The sequence below is a fragment of the Podarcis pityusensis genome, assembly GCF_964106645.2.
Source record: "Podarcis pityusensis genome assembly, chromosome: 11".
NCBI lineage: Eukaryota > Metazoa > Chordata > Lepidosauria > Squamata > Lacertidae > Podarcis > Podarcis pityusensis.
Window position 1 is genome coordinate 16,468,673 of NC_138036.1, and position 14,328 is coordinate 16,483,000.

Below are 14,328 nucleotides of genomic sequence, written 5' to 3' on the forward strand. Positions count from 1 at the left end.
GTTTCCTTTTTGTGTAATAAACCAACATTTCTGTCATTATTTTGTGTGAGAACTCCTTGTGGGCATGAGACTGGGGGTAAACACATATTCATAACAAACAAATGTCTAGCAAAAGGTCCTAAACTTCTTGGTAAGGGTGTGTGGAACTTTTTAATATTTAATGCTGTATTGTTTTTAACATTTGATTGGAAACCGCCCAGAGTGGCTGGGGAAACTCAGTCAGATGGGTGGGGTATAAATAGAAAATTATTATTATTATATGATTATGTGTTACGGATATGCATTTGGGTTCGGACACATGCATTGTAACAGTGTCTGTCGGTTTACGCTTAGGCCAATAACCTTTAACATCTAGTTGATTGCACAGCAATTATTTCGTTTATGAGCCAATGCCACATCCTGTATAACCTTGCCCTCACAAAATGCCTTCCAGGAAGCACAGTGGTTGGTGGGGCACAGGGGGAAGCCACGACACATCTCTATGAACGAAACCATTACTGCTGGGCAACTGACTGAGAAAATGAGCCCTGGAAAAATCACAGCCTTCTTAAACCAGAAAAGCATATTTACTGCAAGCAATTCAGTGATTGCCATTCCTGCAGAGTAAGCACTTTGGCCAATCAGCTACAGAGGCATAAGCAACTGGATATGATGCCAGAAGGAGGAAAAGCAAGATGGAGGGACACACAAAGGCTGCGTCAGAATCTTGAGTGCCAGGAAGCAGAAGACCCGCAATCCTTCCCAGTGGCTCACCAGAGCTTATATAACAACATCCATCCATGTTGTCCCAGAGTGGGCTACAGCAACTTAAAAATAAAATATTTTAAATGAGTTTAAAAACAAATATTGTTCTTCTGTTAATGACAAGTATATAGTGCACATGACATCGTGTCATGTTACGTTCCAGATGTGAATAAATTAACTTTTAATCTCTTACAGAACTGCTCCTGCAGTTGAACCAACGCCTACCATCCTAAACCTCCTTCTCAGTTGTCCTAATGTCTGCCCGTTCCCTCTCCTTCCCCAGAGTTCACTTTTATTTAATGGGGAAATAACATATTAACTAACAATAAAGGGCATACTTGGAGATAACTTGCGGATTTGTAAACTAGTTGATGGTGGTTTGTGGGTTGTTGTTTTTTTAATGCTTGGTACTTTTCGTTCCAGGGTTGCATTTGTGTTCCCTTTAAATACTTTTACTGTTTTATCAGAGTCAGAACATTTTGTTCAGGTGGTCTTGCCCTTAATTTTGGCATTCTAGGATGAGTCTGTCTTAATGAGATCTGCTCTCTGCTGTTTCACTTTGCTGATGGTTTTGCTGTAGTTTGAATGCTGTTAGCCTCCTTGAGCACTACTTTGGTAAGTAGAAAGGCAGGATAAAGGTAAAGGTAAAGGGACCCCTGACCATTAGGTCCAGTTGTAGCCGACTCTGGGGTTGCGGCGCTCATCTCGCTTTATTGGCCGAGGGAGCCGGTGTACAGCTTATGGGTCATGTGGCCAGCATGACTAAGCCACTTCTGGCGAACCAGAGCAGCGCACGGAAACGCAGTTTACCTTCCCGCCAGAGCGGTACTATTTATCTACTTGGACTTTGACGTGCTTTCGAACTGCTAGGTTGGCAGGAGCAGGGACCAAGCAACGTGAGCTCACCCCGTCGCGGGGATTCGAACTGCCAACCTTCTGATCAGCAAGTCCTAGGCTCTGTGGTTTAACCCACAGCGCCACCCACGTGCCATAGAAAGGCAGGATAGAAAATAAATAATAAAGATAAAGCTTGAGGCAGATACTAAATTTGCCTAAGATGAAGGCAGGCTGCAGTTACCTTTCACACACATACTGTGTAAAGCAGTCATTCGCCTCTGCTGCTGGTAAAATGCACTCAGTCACCCAAAGGATGCTGTGTTATCCTGGGACTTAACTCATTGCTGTTCTCTGCCCTAAGCAAGCCTTAGCCTCACCTTGTTTCATGCAGCTTTCCCTTGCCCTTGCCCTCTTTCCTTCACTCCCAACCGGCAAGACATGAGCCGGGTCTGAAAACCTGATAGTAAAGGCAGGAGGGGTAAATTTTGTGCAGAATATACATCCCCAAAGGACTGAAGCAGGTTATTGAAGCTATATGTTACTGGAGAAAGCAAGAGAACCCTGAACATTCTGAAGTTCTTCTGGGATTTCAGGGCAATGCAATTACAGGCTGACTAACTGGCAATCTGCTCTGCAGGACAGCCGTACTCAAGAGACAGAACCTTCACAAGTTATTTTGACATACAGCCTTCTGAAATGAAGTCCCATCAGAGCTCAGCTTGACAGCCCATCCTGCTTGGGCAAAGTTAGAGCAATGATATGTTCTTGTCTAAACAACACACACACACACACACACACACACACACACACACCACCACCCCAAAAAGAAAAGATATCCTGGAAAAAATGGCCTTAAATCAGAACTCAGTGACAAGTCTCAGGGTTTAAAATGAGACATTTCAAGATGAGACATACTGAACTGCTCCTGTCCAAGGTCTCTTCACAGGGGTGGAAGGTGTCTCCGAAAAAATTTACACATCACTTGGGAAGACAGGCGAACAAATGCCAGTGTACTGGAATAAGCAAAGATCACCAGTGTCGAAGCAATGATTCTTCAACATCAACTTTGTTGGACCGGTTATGTTGGGCGGATACCTGATTATCATCTTCCAAAGCAACTACTCTGTTCTGAAATTAAAAATGGAAAGCATAATGCTGGTGGTCAACAAAAGAGGTTCAAAGACTCAGGGCAAATCTAAAAAATGTAGTATAAACACTGACAACTGGGAAACACTGGCCTGCAAGCGCTCCAATTGGAGAACAGCCTTTGCCTAAGGTGTCATGGGTTCTGAAGACGCTCGAACTCAGGACGAAAGGGAGAAACACACTAAGAGGAAGGCATGTTTGGCAAATGCTCACCATGGAAAATTATGTCCTCACTGTGGAAGGACGTGTGGATCTAGAATTGACCTCCACAGTCACTTACGGACTCACGGTTAAACCGTGTTTATGGAAGACAATCTTACTCGGCTATGAGTGATCGCCAAAGAAGAGGGAGAGAGGAAGGAGAGAGGTTTGAGTTTGCACAGTGGTATAAATGGACTTGTGATTATGCATTGATTTCCACAGGGAGTTAATTTCCATAGGCAGCTGCCTGTTGAGACTCAGGATAAAACGCAGACAAAAACATGGCCACAGCCTCTCCTAGGCTACATTCTCATTTAAAGAAATTGCAATTTGTTTGTTTGTTTGTTTTTTAAAAAAACTTAGGACACAAAGACCTGTCAGGAAATGAAAGGCAACACATGAAATTAAGAGCAAACAAGTTATGCAAATTAGCTGTTCTGCAACGTGATGGTTCCACGTCATTAACAAAAAGTGTTTGATGAAGTGGAGAGCACCCAAAACAAAAAACCCAGCATGTGATTATACTTGGAAAGAGAGCAATTTGAATTAATGCTTTTATTGTGTGCAAGCTGTTCTTCTCAGCTCTTAAGCATGCTAAGTTATAATACAGTCACAACTGTATTCATAACTAGGTCCCCCCCCCCCCCAAAGTTGGTTCAAAACCTACAACAAAGAGCAGGATTATGGTGAGGGAATAATTCTTTCTGATGTCATACAGGCAGAGCACAAGAACAGAAGAGCCCTCCTGGATCATCTAGTCCGCATCCTGTTCTCACAGTGGCCAATGAGATGCCCCAATTGGAAGCAGAACATGAGTTTCATTTCACTCTCCCCTATTTGTGCTCCCCAGAAACTCATATCTTACTTCATCGTTTTTAATCGGAGATGCCAGGAATTGAACTTACGACCTTCTGCACACAAAGCATGCACTCTTGCACTCAGCTATGGCCCTTCCCTTAATTGTCCAGTTATAGTCCAAAGTGATCCAGCCCGGCAATGGATGCAGCATCACACAATTGCTAAAGATGATGGCTCGTTCCTGAACTGGTTCTTCCCCAGTGGCTGCTGGGTCAGCGGCTTCCTCCAGTTCCCTTAGCGTGCATTATTTCTGCTCTGACCCTTTTCGTGAACCGTGACTAATGATGCCACTGCATGCGTTGGCTCCTTCATCTGCATAAATGGCTGTGAAAGGCCAGGACCGTGCTTGTAAACAAATGCCTTCCCTTAGCACTGGCATGGTTTCCAACCTTGCTTTCCCACGGTTCCTGCATTTGGTGTGCTTGACTTGCTGGGCCTCCCAGCGCTTGGTCTTTTTGTCTCCAGCAAAGACGTGCACCGGAAGGGCATTGCTTCGGTTTCGCACACGGCAAAACTCCGCTTTCCGTTTCTTCTTAGACTATATTCTTTGTTGCTAATCTCAGCATGCATGTCTTGTTTCCCTTCATTAACTGCAGGTGCACATGGGGGTGTTCTTAGTGGAAACGCACCCACTCAGTGTGGGTGGGGGAGACTTGCCTCTTCACTCCCCGACCACCTTCAGAAGAGAAATCAGCCTTCCCGATTTCAAGAAACCCATATTCCCCACCTCTGTTCCAGTTGGGGGGTGGGGGAAATGAATACAGAATCACAGAATTGTAAGTTGGAAGGGACCCAGAGATTCATCTAGTCCAGATCCCTGCAATGCAGGGATTCTGCCCACAGCTATCCCTGGGTAGGCTTGAACCACCAGCCTTCTGGTTAACAGACAGACGCACTAACCCATTGCGCCAGAAACACCCCCTTCCCACATGCTGCCTCCACAGTAAGAATCCATCTCCCAAATGCCTGAGGGCCCCAGTCCTGCCACTCAACACCTGGCCTAGGGTGGGGCTCTATAAAGGACTGCTGCCACTGCTGCTGCTGAGCAGAGAGGGCTCCATTTTGTTTTGTTTTTGTTTTTGTTTAAATTGCTCTTATTTTTTTACCTATGTCATTTAAAACTGTGATATTAATGCTGTATTCTTCGTTTTATATTTTGATTTATGTGGAAATTGTTTCCCATTTGGTTGTGCATTTTTTATGTGGTTTATTTATTGCTTATGATTTTTGTAATTATGTAAATCTTATTATGCTGTAAGCCGCCTTGAGCATTGTTTTTTTAACTGTGGAAAGGTGGCATACCAATAAAAAATTATGATGATAATGATAATGATAATGATGATGATGATGATGATGATAATAATAATAATAATAATAATTTATTATTTATACCCCGCCCATCTGGCTGGGCTTCCCCAGCCACTCTGGGCGGCTTCCAAAAAAATATTAAAATACTGTAATACATCAAACATTAAAAGCTTCCCTAAACAGGGCTGCCTTCAGATGCCTTCTGAATGTCAGGTAGTTATTTGTCTCTTTGACATCTGGTGGGAGGGTGTTCCACAGGGCGGGTGCCACTACCGAGAAGGCCCTCTGCCTGGTTCCCTGTAACTTAGCTTCTCACAGTGAGGGAACCACCAGAAGGCCCTTGGCGCTGGACCTCAGTGTCCGGGCAGAACAATGGGGGTGGAGACGCTCCTTCGGATATGATGATAAAGTCAATTAAGGAAAAACAAGCTACATATCAGTCTAGAGGTGGTGAACCTTTCTTCTGCCAGGGGATGTAATTCCCATAGATATAATCTGTCTAGAGCCATGTGCCAGTGGTGGGTACCAGAAGAGGATGGAACATCTCTTCCCTCTTTCTTTCTGCTGGCTGCTTTTCTTCACCTGTCTTTTACCTCTCCCCCCTTCCATTTCCCTTCCCTTCATGTTTTAAGCAAATATCTAGTCTCTACTTTGGGGGGGGGGAGGGTTATGGAGGGAAATGATGAGAAGTTTGGGGCTGGAATTATCAATAGTGGATCAACACAGGAATCCAGCCATTACACATGAGAGTGTGTGTGGTTTATGGTCCCCAGTGGGTTTTTCATGACTTAATATGGCCCTTGATAAGATTAGGCACCTCTTGGTTATTTTACAGCAAAGTGTCAATGCACCAAACAGAAATCCCTGGCAATAGATAACTCCTATCACCCCCCAGTCAGATAATTGGTGATCAGGGACGATGGGAGTGATAGTCCAAAACATCCACAGGGCACCAGTTTGGGAAGGCTGCAGTGAATCATCCTTTGAAAGCCCTGCCTTACATGTTCCTAAAATGTATTTATGTTTCATCTCCATAAGAACACCATGCTCAGTGTTCTTCGCTCATTTAAACATCCAAGACAGCTCAGAATTTATAAGCAAAGGATTCCAGACAGCTGAACTATCCAGCTGCCCAAAAGGCTATTGGAAAAGGAACCAAGAAGAACACATGGTTCTATTTCTCTGGGACTGGAGCTTCTCTTATCTCTCCCTCTTTCCTCTCTTTCCATGGGACCTGGATGACTTCCAAAGGTCCATTCGTATAATCACTTATATTTTTTAATGCAAAAACAAACATAACAGCAGCAATAAAGTATAGACAAGCGCATACTTTTCTGCTGTATGGTATCCACTTCTGAACAATGACACTCAAATCACAACCCCTGTCCTTACACTACAGAAACATGCTCAGGATTTGATTATTTCATATGCCACCTGTGAGACCATTAAATTTTGTCCTCAGAGCAATTGAGGACACACAGCGACCTATGAATTAACCAAGATAGTTGGCAATGTACATGAAGATAACCGGGAATTTTTTATTGGTGTTGGGGAGGATTGTTTCAGATTCAGAATGAGACCCTGGACGCCTGCCTTAGAGCTATGTGAGAGTCATAGAAACTGTCAGCATTTACTGTTGCCATAGTCTTCCCTTCCATCAGTGAGAAGCTCAACACACCTGTCATTGCTGAGAGGAAGGCGGGTGTATAAATGTGACAGGATGATTAGAGACTTCCTCTCTATGAAGGCAGGAAAGGCTTAGAGAGCAACAGATTGACACAAAGATTTCTCAATAAATCAAAAAAGTGGGAGGGGGCTGTACTGAAAACTGTGTTGTTTATCCCGTGCTGAGATGGAAACTGCATGCAAATGACTATCACGTTACTTTTGCACTGGGTTACTGCATCGCAGGCTAACCTTCCAGCTCATTCTCTCTCCCCATAAGTGAAAACACTCCAGAAGGAATCCTTTTTGTTAAGGAATGCTTGGTGGTTCATTTGTTCCCCACATTGCCTTCAAGAAGCTAAAAAAAGGAGGGCAAAAATATATACTGATTGTTGCATACACTTATCCACGCTGTGGTCTAAACCACTGAGTCTCTGGGCTTGCTGATCAGAAGGTCGGTGGTTCAAATCCCTGCGACAGGGTGAGCTCCTGTTGCTCTGTCCCAGCTCCTGCCAACCTAGCAGTTCGAAAGCACACCAGTGCAAGTAGATAAATAGGTACCACTGTGGTGGGAAGGTAAATGGTGTTTCTGTGTGCTCTGGTTTCTGCCATGGTGTTCTGTTGTGCCAGAAGTGGTTTAGTCATGCTGGACACATGACCTGGAAAGCTGTCTGTGGACAAACACCAACTCCCTCGGCCAGAAAGCGAGATGAGCGCCGCAACTCCATAGTCACCTTTGACTGGACTTAGTCATCCAGGGGTCCTTTACCTTTACCTTTATATACATTGCAAGGTTTATAAATAGTTACTAGAATTTAAACAGAAATGCAACACATCATAGTGGGGGCAACTGTGGTCAGAGGAATTATGTATCTACTTGCTCAGATTTCTGTTCAGCCACTAACTGTTGGTGGGTAACTTCAAGGCCTCTCTCACTCTCCTTTCTTACAGTCCAGAGGGAGTTTTTCAGTGATGATGATGATCAAAAACTGATGTGGAAATGTGGGAAACTGAATGAAAGACCGGAAAAGTGAGAAACTAAAACTGTCAGATTCACCCATCCCTAGTGCCACATTTATCTTTTCTTCTCTCTGCCTAACCAGGAACCTGTGTGTTTAGCTTAAGGCATGGGACAGTTCTGAGTAACAGCCAGGCTTTATGTTTTAAAAAATGCAGATCAGTCACTGCTCCCTTATCCCAGTATCTGAGATGTTACCAGATACCAGCACATTGCTGATATTTAGTCAGGCTGCAACCTCCACATTGGAGCTGAGTAAAGAAGCTATCAAAGCAGTGCACAATAAAGGGGGAATTTGATAAGACACAAACTCTAAAAACAATATAAACCACTCATAAAAACTCTATAAGCAATAAAACCATTTCTACCATTATACAATTAATGTTCCATAAATTGACTAGATCACACTTCAGGCAATGCTTTGTCATTGGCGGCGGCGGTGTGGTGGCAGCGGGAGGCCCCATTAGCTAAAGTGGCACCTCAGGTTAAGAACAGTTTCAGGTTAAGAATGGACCTCCAGAACGAATTAAGTTTTTAACCTGAGGTACCACTGTATATATAACACTCTGTCAGTTTGTTTTTATTTTGTACATAGGAGTAAAAATATTAGAATTCCTCTGGCTCTAGGTCTAGCATGGGTTGAGACATGTGGACTACCAAAACTGTTGGACAAGCCAGGAGCGGAATTTGTAGAGTACAGGGAGAAAAGTTTGAGATGTATAGATTTTGAATGTTGGCAGGTATACATCTGGCAACAGAGTTGTGAGAAAGGGAATTGCTGGCAGGATGTCTGCATTTCTATAGCATGAGGTACAAAGAACTTCAGAATCAGGAATGGGCTACAATGACAAATAGATCATATTTAGGCTGGGTGGGGGGAGAAGCAAGAAGGGGATTTCTCTATATTGTGCTTGCCCTGGCAAGTGTTGAAGGTTTCTGTCATTCCATGCTTTTGGCAGCAATTGAACAGCTTGCTATGCCAAGCATTTTCTTACTGAATTTGTAAACTGATCCTTGATGATAATGTTTCCACTGTACGGCTAATGAAAGGAGAGTTCCTTCTCTATGCCGACAGCAAAATGGGCAACATACAAGTCAGTTATTCATGGCTATCCTTTGGATTATGTTACTCATTCAATTCATTGATACGGGAGCATTTGGGCAGCCTAGTCCACCATGACTTTGCTCATTTTCTCCACTTAGCAGCCAGTCTCTTCTTACTGTTATTTCATCCATTCAGTTATTCCCACAGTGGATAGATCCTGTACCCATGTGAAGGAATGACACGGACCATTAATAGAATCATAGGAATTGCAATTCCCATATAGACAATGGAATCAGGGGTCTACTGGAGAAAAGCCAGTGTGCATTTAGAATGGAGAGATCGCAGTACAAATTTTTGCTCAGTCATAAAGGACTGACCTCAGGTCAGTCATGTTTCCTCAGCATAAAGGCCTTGTAGGATTGTTGTTCAGATAAATGGGGTAAGGAGCTATATGCAACCTGCTGAACCAGAAATGGACAAATCTATCAATTTCAGTTGTCTGTGCTTCTCTCTCTTTTTTCCAATGTTAAATGCAGTTCTCCACATTTCCACAGCAATTCATGATTATTATTATTATTATTATTTTTCAATCCTCATGAACATGAGTCAGCATGTTAGTGAGTGCTTGTTGTTGTTGTTTAGTCGTTTAGTCGTGTCCGACTCTTTGTGACCCCATGGACCAGAGCACGCCAGGCACTCCTGTCTTCCACTGCCTCCCGCAGTTTGGTCAAACTCATGCTGGTAGCTTCGAGAACACTGTCCAACCATCTCATCCAATATTCCACTAAGATTTCCCTGTTCTCTCTTCCAAATGAAACCGATGTTGCAAAGGCTGCCATAAGCTTTATTTGTTTGATGGCTTGCTTGTTTATTAAATTTATATCCCATCCTCCCTCTCAAAGGAGCCCAGGGCAGCTTCCTTCCTCTCTAAGGGTGGGGGGGACATGAAATATTATTTTTGTATTCAGTGGCGCTTATGCTTTCCTTATTTTCGTGATTGCCTTTGTATTCTACTAAGCTACATTTCTGTCAGCGACTGAAAGGCGCAATATTCCGAGAGGCGGAGAATGTGACCTTTGCCACAGAGAATGAATCACTTTTCCAGTGTTTATCCATCTGTGAAAATGGAGAGCGATTAGCCTTTAGAAGGAAACATCTCCACCAACAGCATCAGGTTTCACAACAAACTGCCTTTAGAAGAGCTGGAGGTAGCATTCAGTATTTTTATGCAGAAATAAGATGCATCGTGTCAGTGCCAGATTTATGTATAAGCTAAATAATGTATAGCTTAGGGCCCCACTCTCTTGGGGCCCCCCCAAAAAATATAGGGGAAAAAACCTGGCTGTACATTTCCAAAATATAAGATAAAAAGCAAATAAAATAAAACCTACATACAGCAACAGTGTTTTGTGTTGTGTAGGCTCCTATGATGTAAGTAATGGGCCCCACCTGCTAGCCTGCTCCCTAAAATATCACTGGTTTGCTCATTATGAGTCTTTGTAAATTGTGTTTGTAAAGGAACTTTTGTTATTGCCAAATGCCAATGTGTTTGCATTATTAAGTTTGTTATGAATAAAAAATCATTTTAAGTTAGAACTTAATAACTATTTCACTATTAATATACTTCTTCTTAATTGCATTTCACTATTAATATACTTCTTCTTAACTGTATTTCAGTTCAACAATTACTTTGATAAAATACATATTTTGTTATGTGCAAATGGCTTTAGATACCTATCAGGTCCATAAATTACCATATAGCAAATATTCAACACAAAAAGCAGCGACAATTTGTTGTTGACAAAGGACAGCTGGACATATAAAGGGCCCCATTACCTTCAGTAGCTTAGGGCCTCATCAGACCTAAATCCGGCCCTGATCGTGTTCAGTGGTTTCCTCCCCCTTAAGTGTGTAAGGCTGCAGGTCTAATTGCACAGATAACACACACATACACACTCGTTAACATTAAAAATCTTATTGTATGTGGGTTGCTGTCTGCAATTGTCTGGCACAGAAGGCAAGTATTACCTTGAAAACAGCCTAACACTGGCTATTTTTCCAAGACACAATTACTGTAGCACTTTGATGTACATTGTTTTGCTAAGTAGAAAAACATTTTGTTTTTGAAAAAATATTGAAACGCTATTTACCAAAGAAATCAAACAAACAAAACAGCAGTTGTTCATTTACTAGAACCATGCATTTGATGAGCTCTCACATCCTCTCTCTGAATTGAATTCTTGGGTACACAAGTTACAGACATATTCATTATATGCCTATGCCACCCCACCCGCCTGAGTTCTGTGGGCGGTTTGCAGTCCTTTAGAAATACAAAATACAACGTGGCATGGGACCAACATATAACTAGCAAGGGCAAGCACTAAGGCTTAAATCTCTGCCCCCCTTGACTGTGTAAATATTCCCATAGTCACATTTGCACAGCACATGTAAGGAAATTGTATTTTAAATTCTCCATATAGTTTTCATTATTCTTTCATGTGCTGAAATGAAAGCCTTTCATTTGTGTCTATACCAGGCCTGCTGCATGCAATCGACTTTGTTTCTGAACAGTCAAAGGATCTTTTGCAGGCCTGTAATGTTTCCAAGGAAGGAATTTTCATTCCGCGCTGATGGGGTGGGAGCAGGGGGCTGTCCCACACATGTTTACATTGGCCTAGCTGGATCTGCAGTTGTAAGGGAGCTGGGAGGATTGAGGACACACTCAGGGCATGTATTCTGCAGACTACAGCAAGCCTGCTAACACCTTCTCTTTCTTTTTGTGATTAGGGGGCCTGGCCAAAAATCCAATACTTCCTAGGTTCTAAGGATTCTGCTTGGCCAATCCAAGGGAGCTATTCGTGTCCTACATGTGGATTTCCCATAGGCCAGGAGCAGGAGAAACCTTCTGGTCTGGTGGGCCAGACCTTTAGAGATCTTTAGGAGAGCCAGTGTGGTGTAGTGGTTAAGGGCGGTAGACTCGTAATCTGGTGAACTGGGTTTGCGTCTCTGCTCCTCCACATGCAGCTGCTGAGTGACCTTGGGCTAGTCACACTTCTCTGAAGTCTCTCAGCCCCACTCACCTCACAGAGTGTTCATTGTGAGGGAGAAAGGGAAAGGAGATTATTAGCCTCTTTGAGACTCCTTCAGGTAGTGATAAAGTGGGATATCAAATCCAAACTCTTCTACTTCTTTATCTCCCCGCAACCTAGCGGACCAACTTTGATAGGCTGGAAGGACTAACCACCTGTCAATCATCTGATAACAGGTGATGGGTACGATCCCAGTCCTACGTCAAAGTTGGCCCACAGGTGTGGTGGGGAGACAGTGAAGCAGCACTGAGCAGGGCTGAACTCTCTGCAGGATTCATAACAGGTGGGGGTAAACCCTGCTGTCTGTATGTGGCTGTTACCTGTGGAGAACTGGCAGGCACAGCCAATGCAGAACTGAACCCTCTGCCTGCCAGCTGACATCACTTATCCATCAGCATGATGTCACCTGGTTCACAGGTGAGCATGGTTTGGGGAAATGGACTTATGGATGGAATTGGACCCCAAGGATACTTATCTTCTTAATTCTCACCACCAAATACGTAATTGTTTATCACATACCATGCAACTGTTATGCAAACACCATTTACTATGCAATTGCTCAAGCCTTGCACAGCTTCTATCATGGCATGTAAGGTGAGTTGTGAACTCCCTTCAGGGTAAATTATTCATATCAGTTTAAGGGCAGCTCAACCTACCAAGGTCCATAATCCATATTCTTAGCCATGAATTAAAACAATTAACCCACAAAGAGATCTGAACGTTGATCTTGCCTTCCACACCCTGAAGCATAACTCTTGAATTTGGACCAGAAGCTTTTGGTTTGTGAATACCTGAAATTACCAATAGCAATAAATATTTCATGGTAATGGTCACTTACTAGTTCATTGCAAGTGCTGATTGCTGCCTTCCCAGTCTTGAAATCTGGCTGCATGACTGTCCCAGTCAGGTGGCACGAAGTTTCCAAACGCTGAACCATCTTTGCATGGGAATAGTTGCCAGATCGCCTTTCCAGAATATAATTATTGGACAGTAATCCTTGATGGAGGGTTAAGTTAAAGAACAGGTCCTTGTCTTTGTGCTTAATCTTATAATACACTTGACTGTCCTTCCTCCTGATGTCTCTTTTCCTTCTGACTGTGGATGCATGGTGGTGCAAATTGTAAGACAGAAACTGCCCGGCCGCATCGACTTTGGCTGGGCTTACCACTTGGTAGTCTTGCAACGTTTTGATAAAATTATCTAGGGGAGAAAAGGAGCAGAAAAATGAGCTTTTCACCTTTGCCCAATCCTCTTTTAAAGCCAGCCAAGTTGGTGGCAGCGAGTTCCATAGTTTAACTACCCGTATTTTTCGCTCTGTAAGACGCACCAGACCACAAGACGCACCTAGTTTTTGGAGGAGGAAAACAAGAAAAAAAATATTCTGAATCTCGGAAGCCAGAACAGCAAGAGGGATGGCTGAGCAGTGAAAGCAGCATCCCTCTTGCTGTTATGGCTTCTGGGATAGCTGTGCAGCCTGCATTCACTCCATAAGACGCACACACATTTTCCCTTACTTGTGTGCCTTTCACAATTTTGCACCGGTGGAAAAATATCTACGAATTGGAGAACTGGCAGAATCCAGCAACTTGAGAGGATCTCAGCTTGCTTCCTTTTAAAAAATTAAGTTTCTAGCCCCTGTGGTTTGTGTCAGGCAGCAGAGGATCCAATTCCCCCCCCCCCATGGCATGTTGCCAGGAACGAATAAGGCAAGAGAAAGTCCTTAGCAGCTGCTTTTTATTCAATATGCACAGAGAGAGGCTTGGAAATGAAGCCTCTTGGAATAATGGCGTTGCCCCGAGTGAGTTTCCACCCTCTCCCTCTCTCCCTTCATGCGTCATCACTACAAGTGCTGAGAAGTGCCCTCTGCCTCTAAGCTCTTTGCTCTCTTACTTTCAATGCTCGCCGGGTTCTGGGAGAGGTGGGGCTTGGAATGCTTTCTAAAGATGCTGTGTCTGTCAGCTGTCGCCTCTCTGGTGCATCTTCTTCCTCCTCTCCTATTATTTCCCAGCTTTCCCCCTCATCTTCCTCTGAGCTGTGACCTCCCTCAAACCCATGTTGTAATTCTGAACTGTCTTCTTTTCCACCATTCCTCCTCTGCCCAGTCCCTGACAGTTTGGAACTGCATCCAGGGGTGCCCTGTAACCTCACCAAATGCCCCTGTAGCTACCAAATGCCCAAGTGACTGACACTACATTTCAGTCTTTCTTTTGAGTAATAGGAAGGGGAGTGACGGTACAAGCAGAATTAAGATACTTGATATTTGTTTGAGAGCCCCACCTTGAACAGAAAATCCCTGCATTGCAGGAGGTTGGACTAGATGACCCATGGGGTCCCATTCCAACTCTACAATTCTTTGAACTGTGGACATTAAAAGGGCAGCAATAGCCAGTTCGTTACAGGAGTTTTCAAAACCAGCC

General features: G+C 43.6%; 1 protein-coding gene across 1 annotated transcript in view; it reads right to left on the reverse strand.

Annotated features, from left to right (window-relative positions):
- The window catches only part of ADAMTS12 (ADAM metallopeptidase with thrombospondin type 1 motif 12), a 111,256-nt gene that overhangs the window by 96,217 nt on the left and 711 nt on the right, over positions 1-14,328 (reverse strand). Inside the window, exon 2 of the mRNA XM_080973385.1 lies at positions 12,750-13,111. Within this exon, the coding sequence (XP_080829511.1) occupies positions 12,750-13,111 (362 nt within the window). The remainder of the gene's footprint in view (positions 1-12,749; positions 13,112-14,328) is intronic.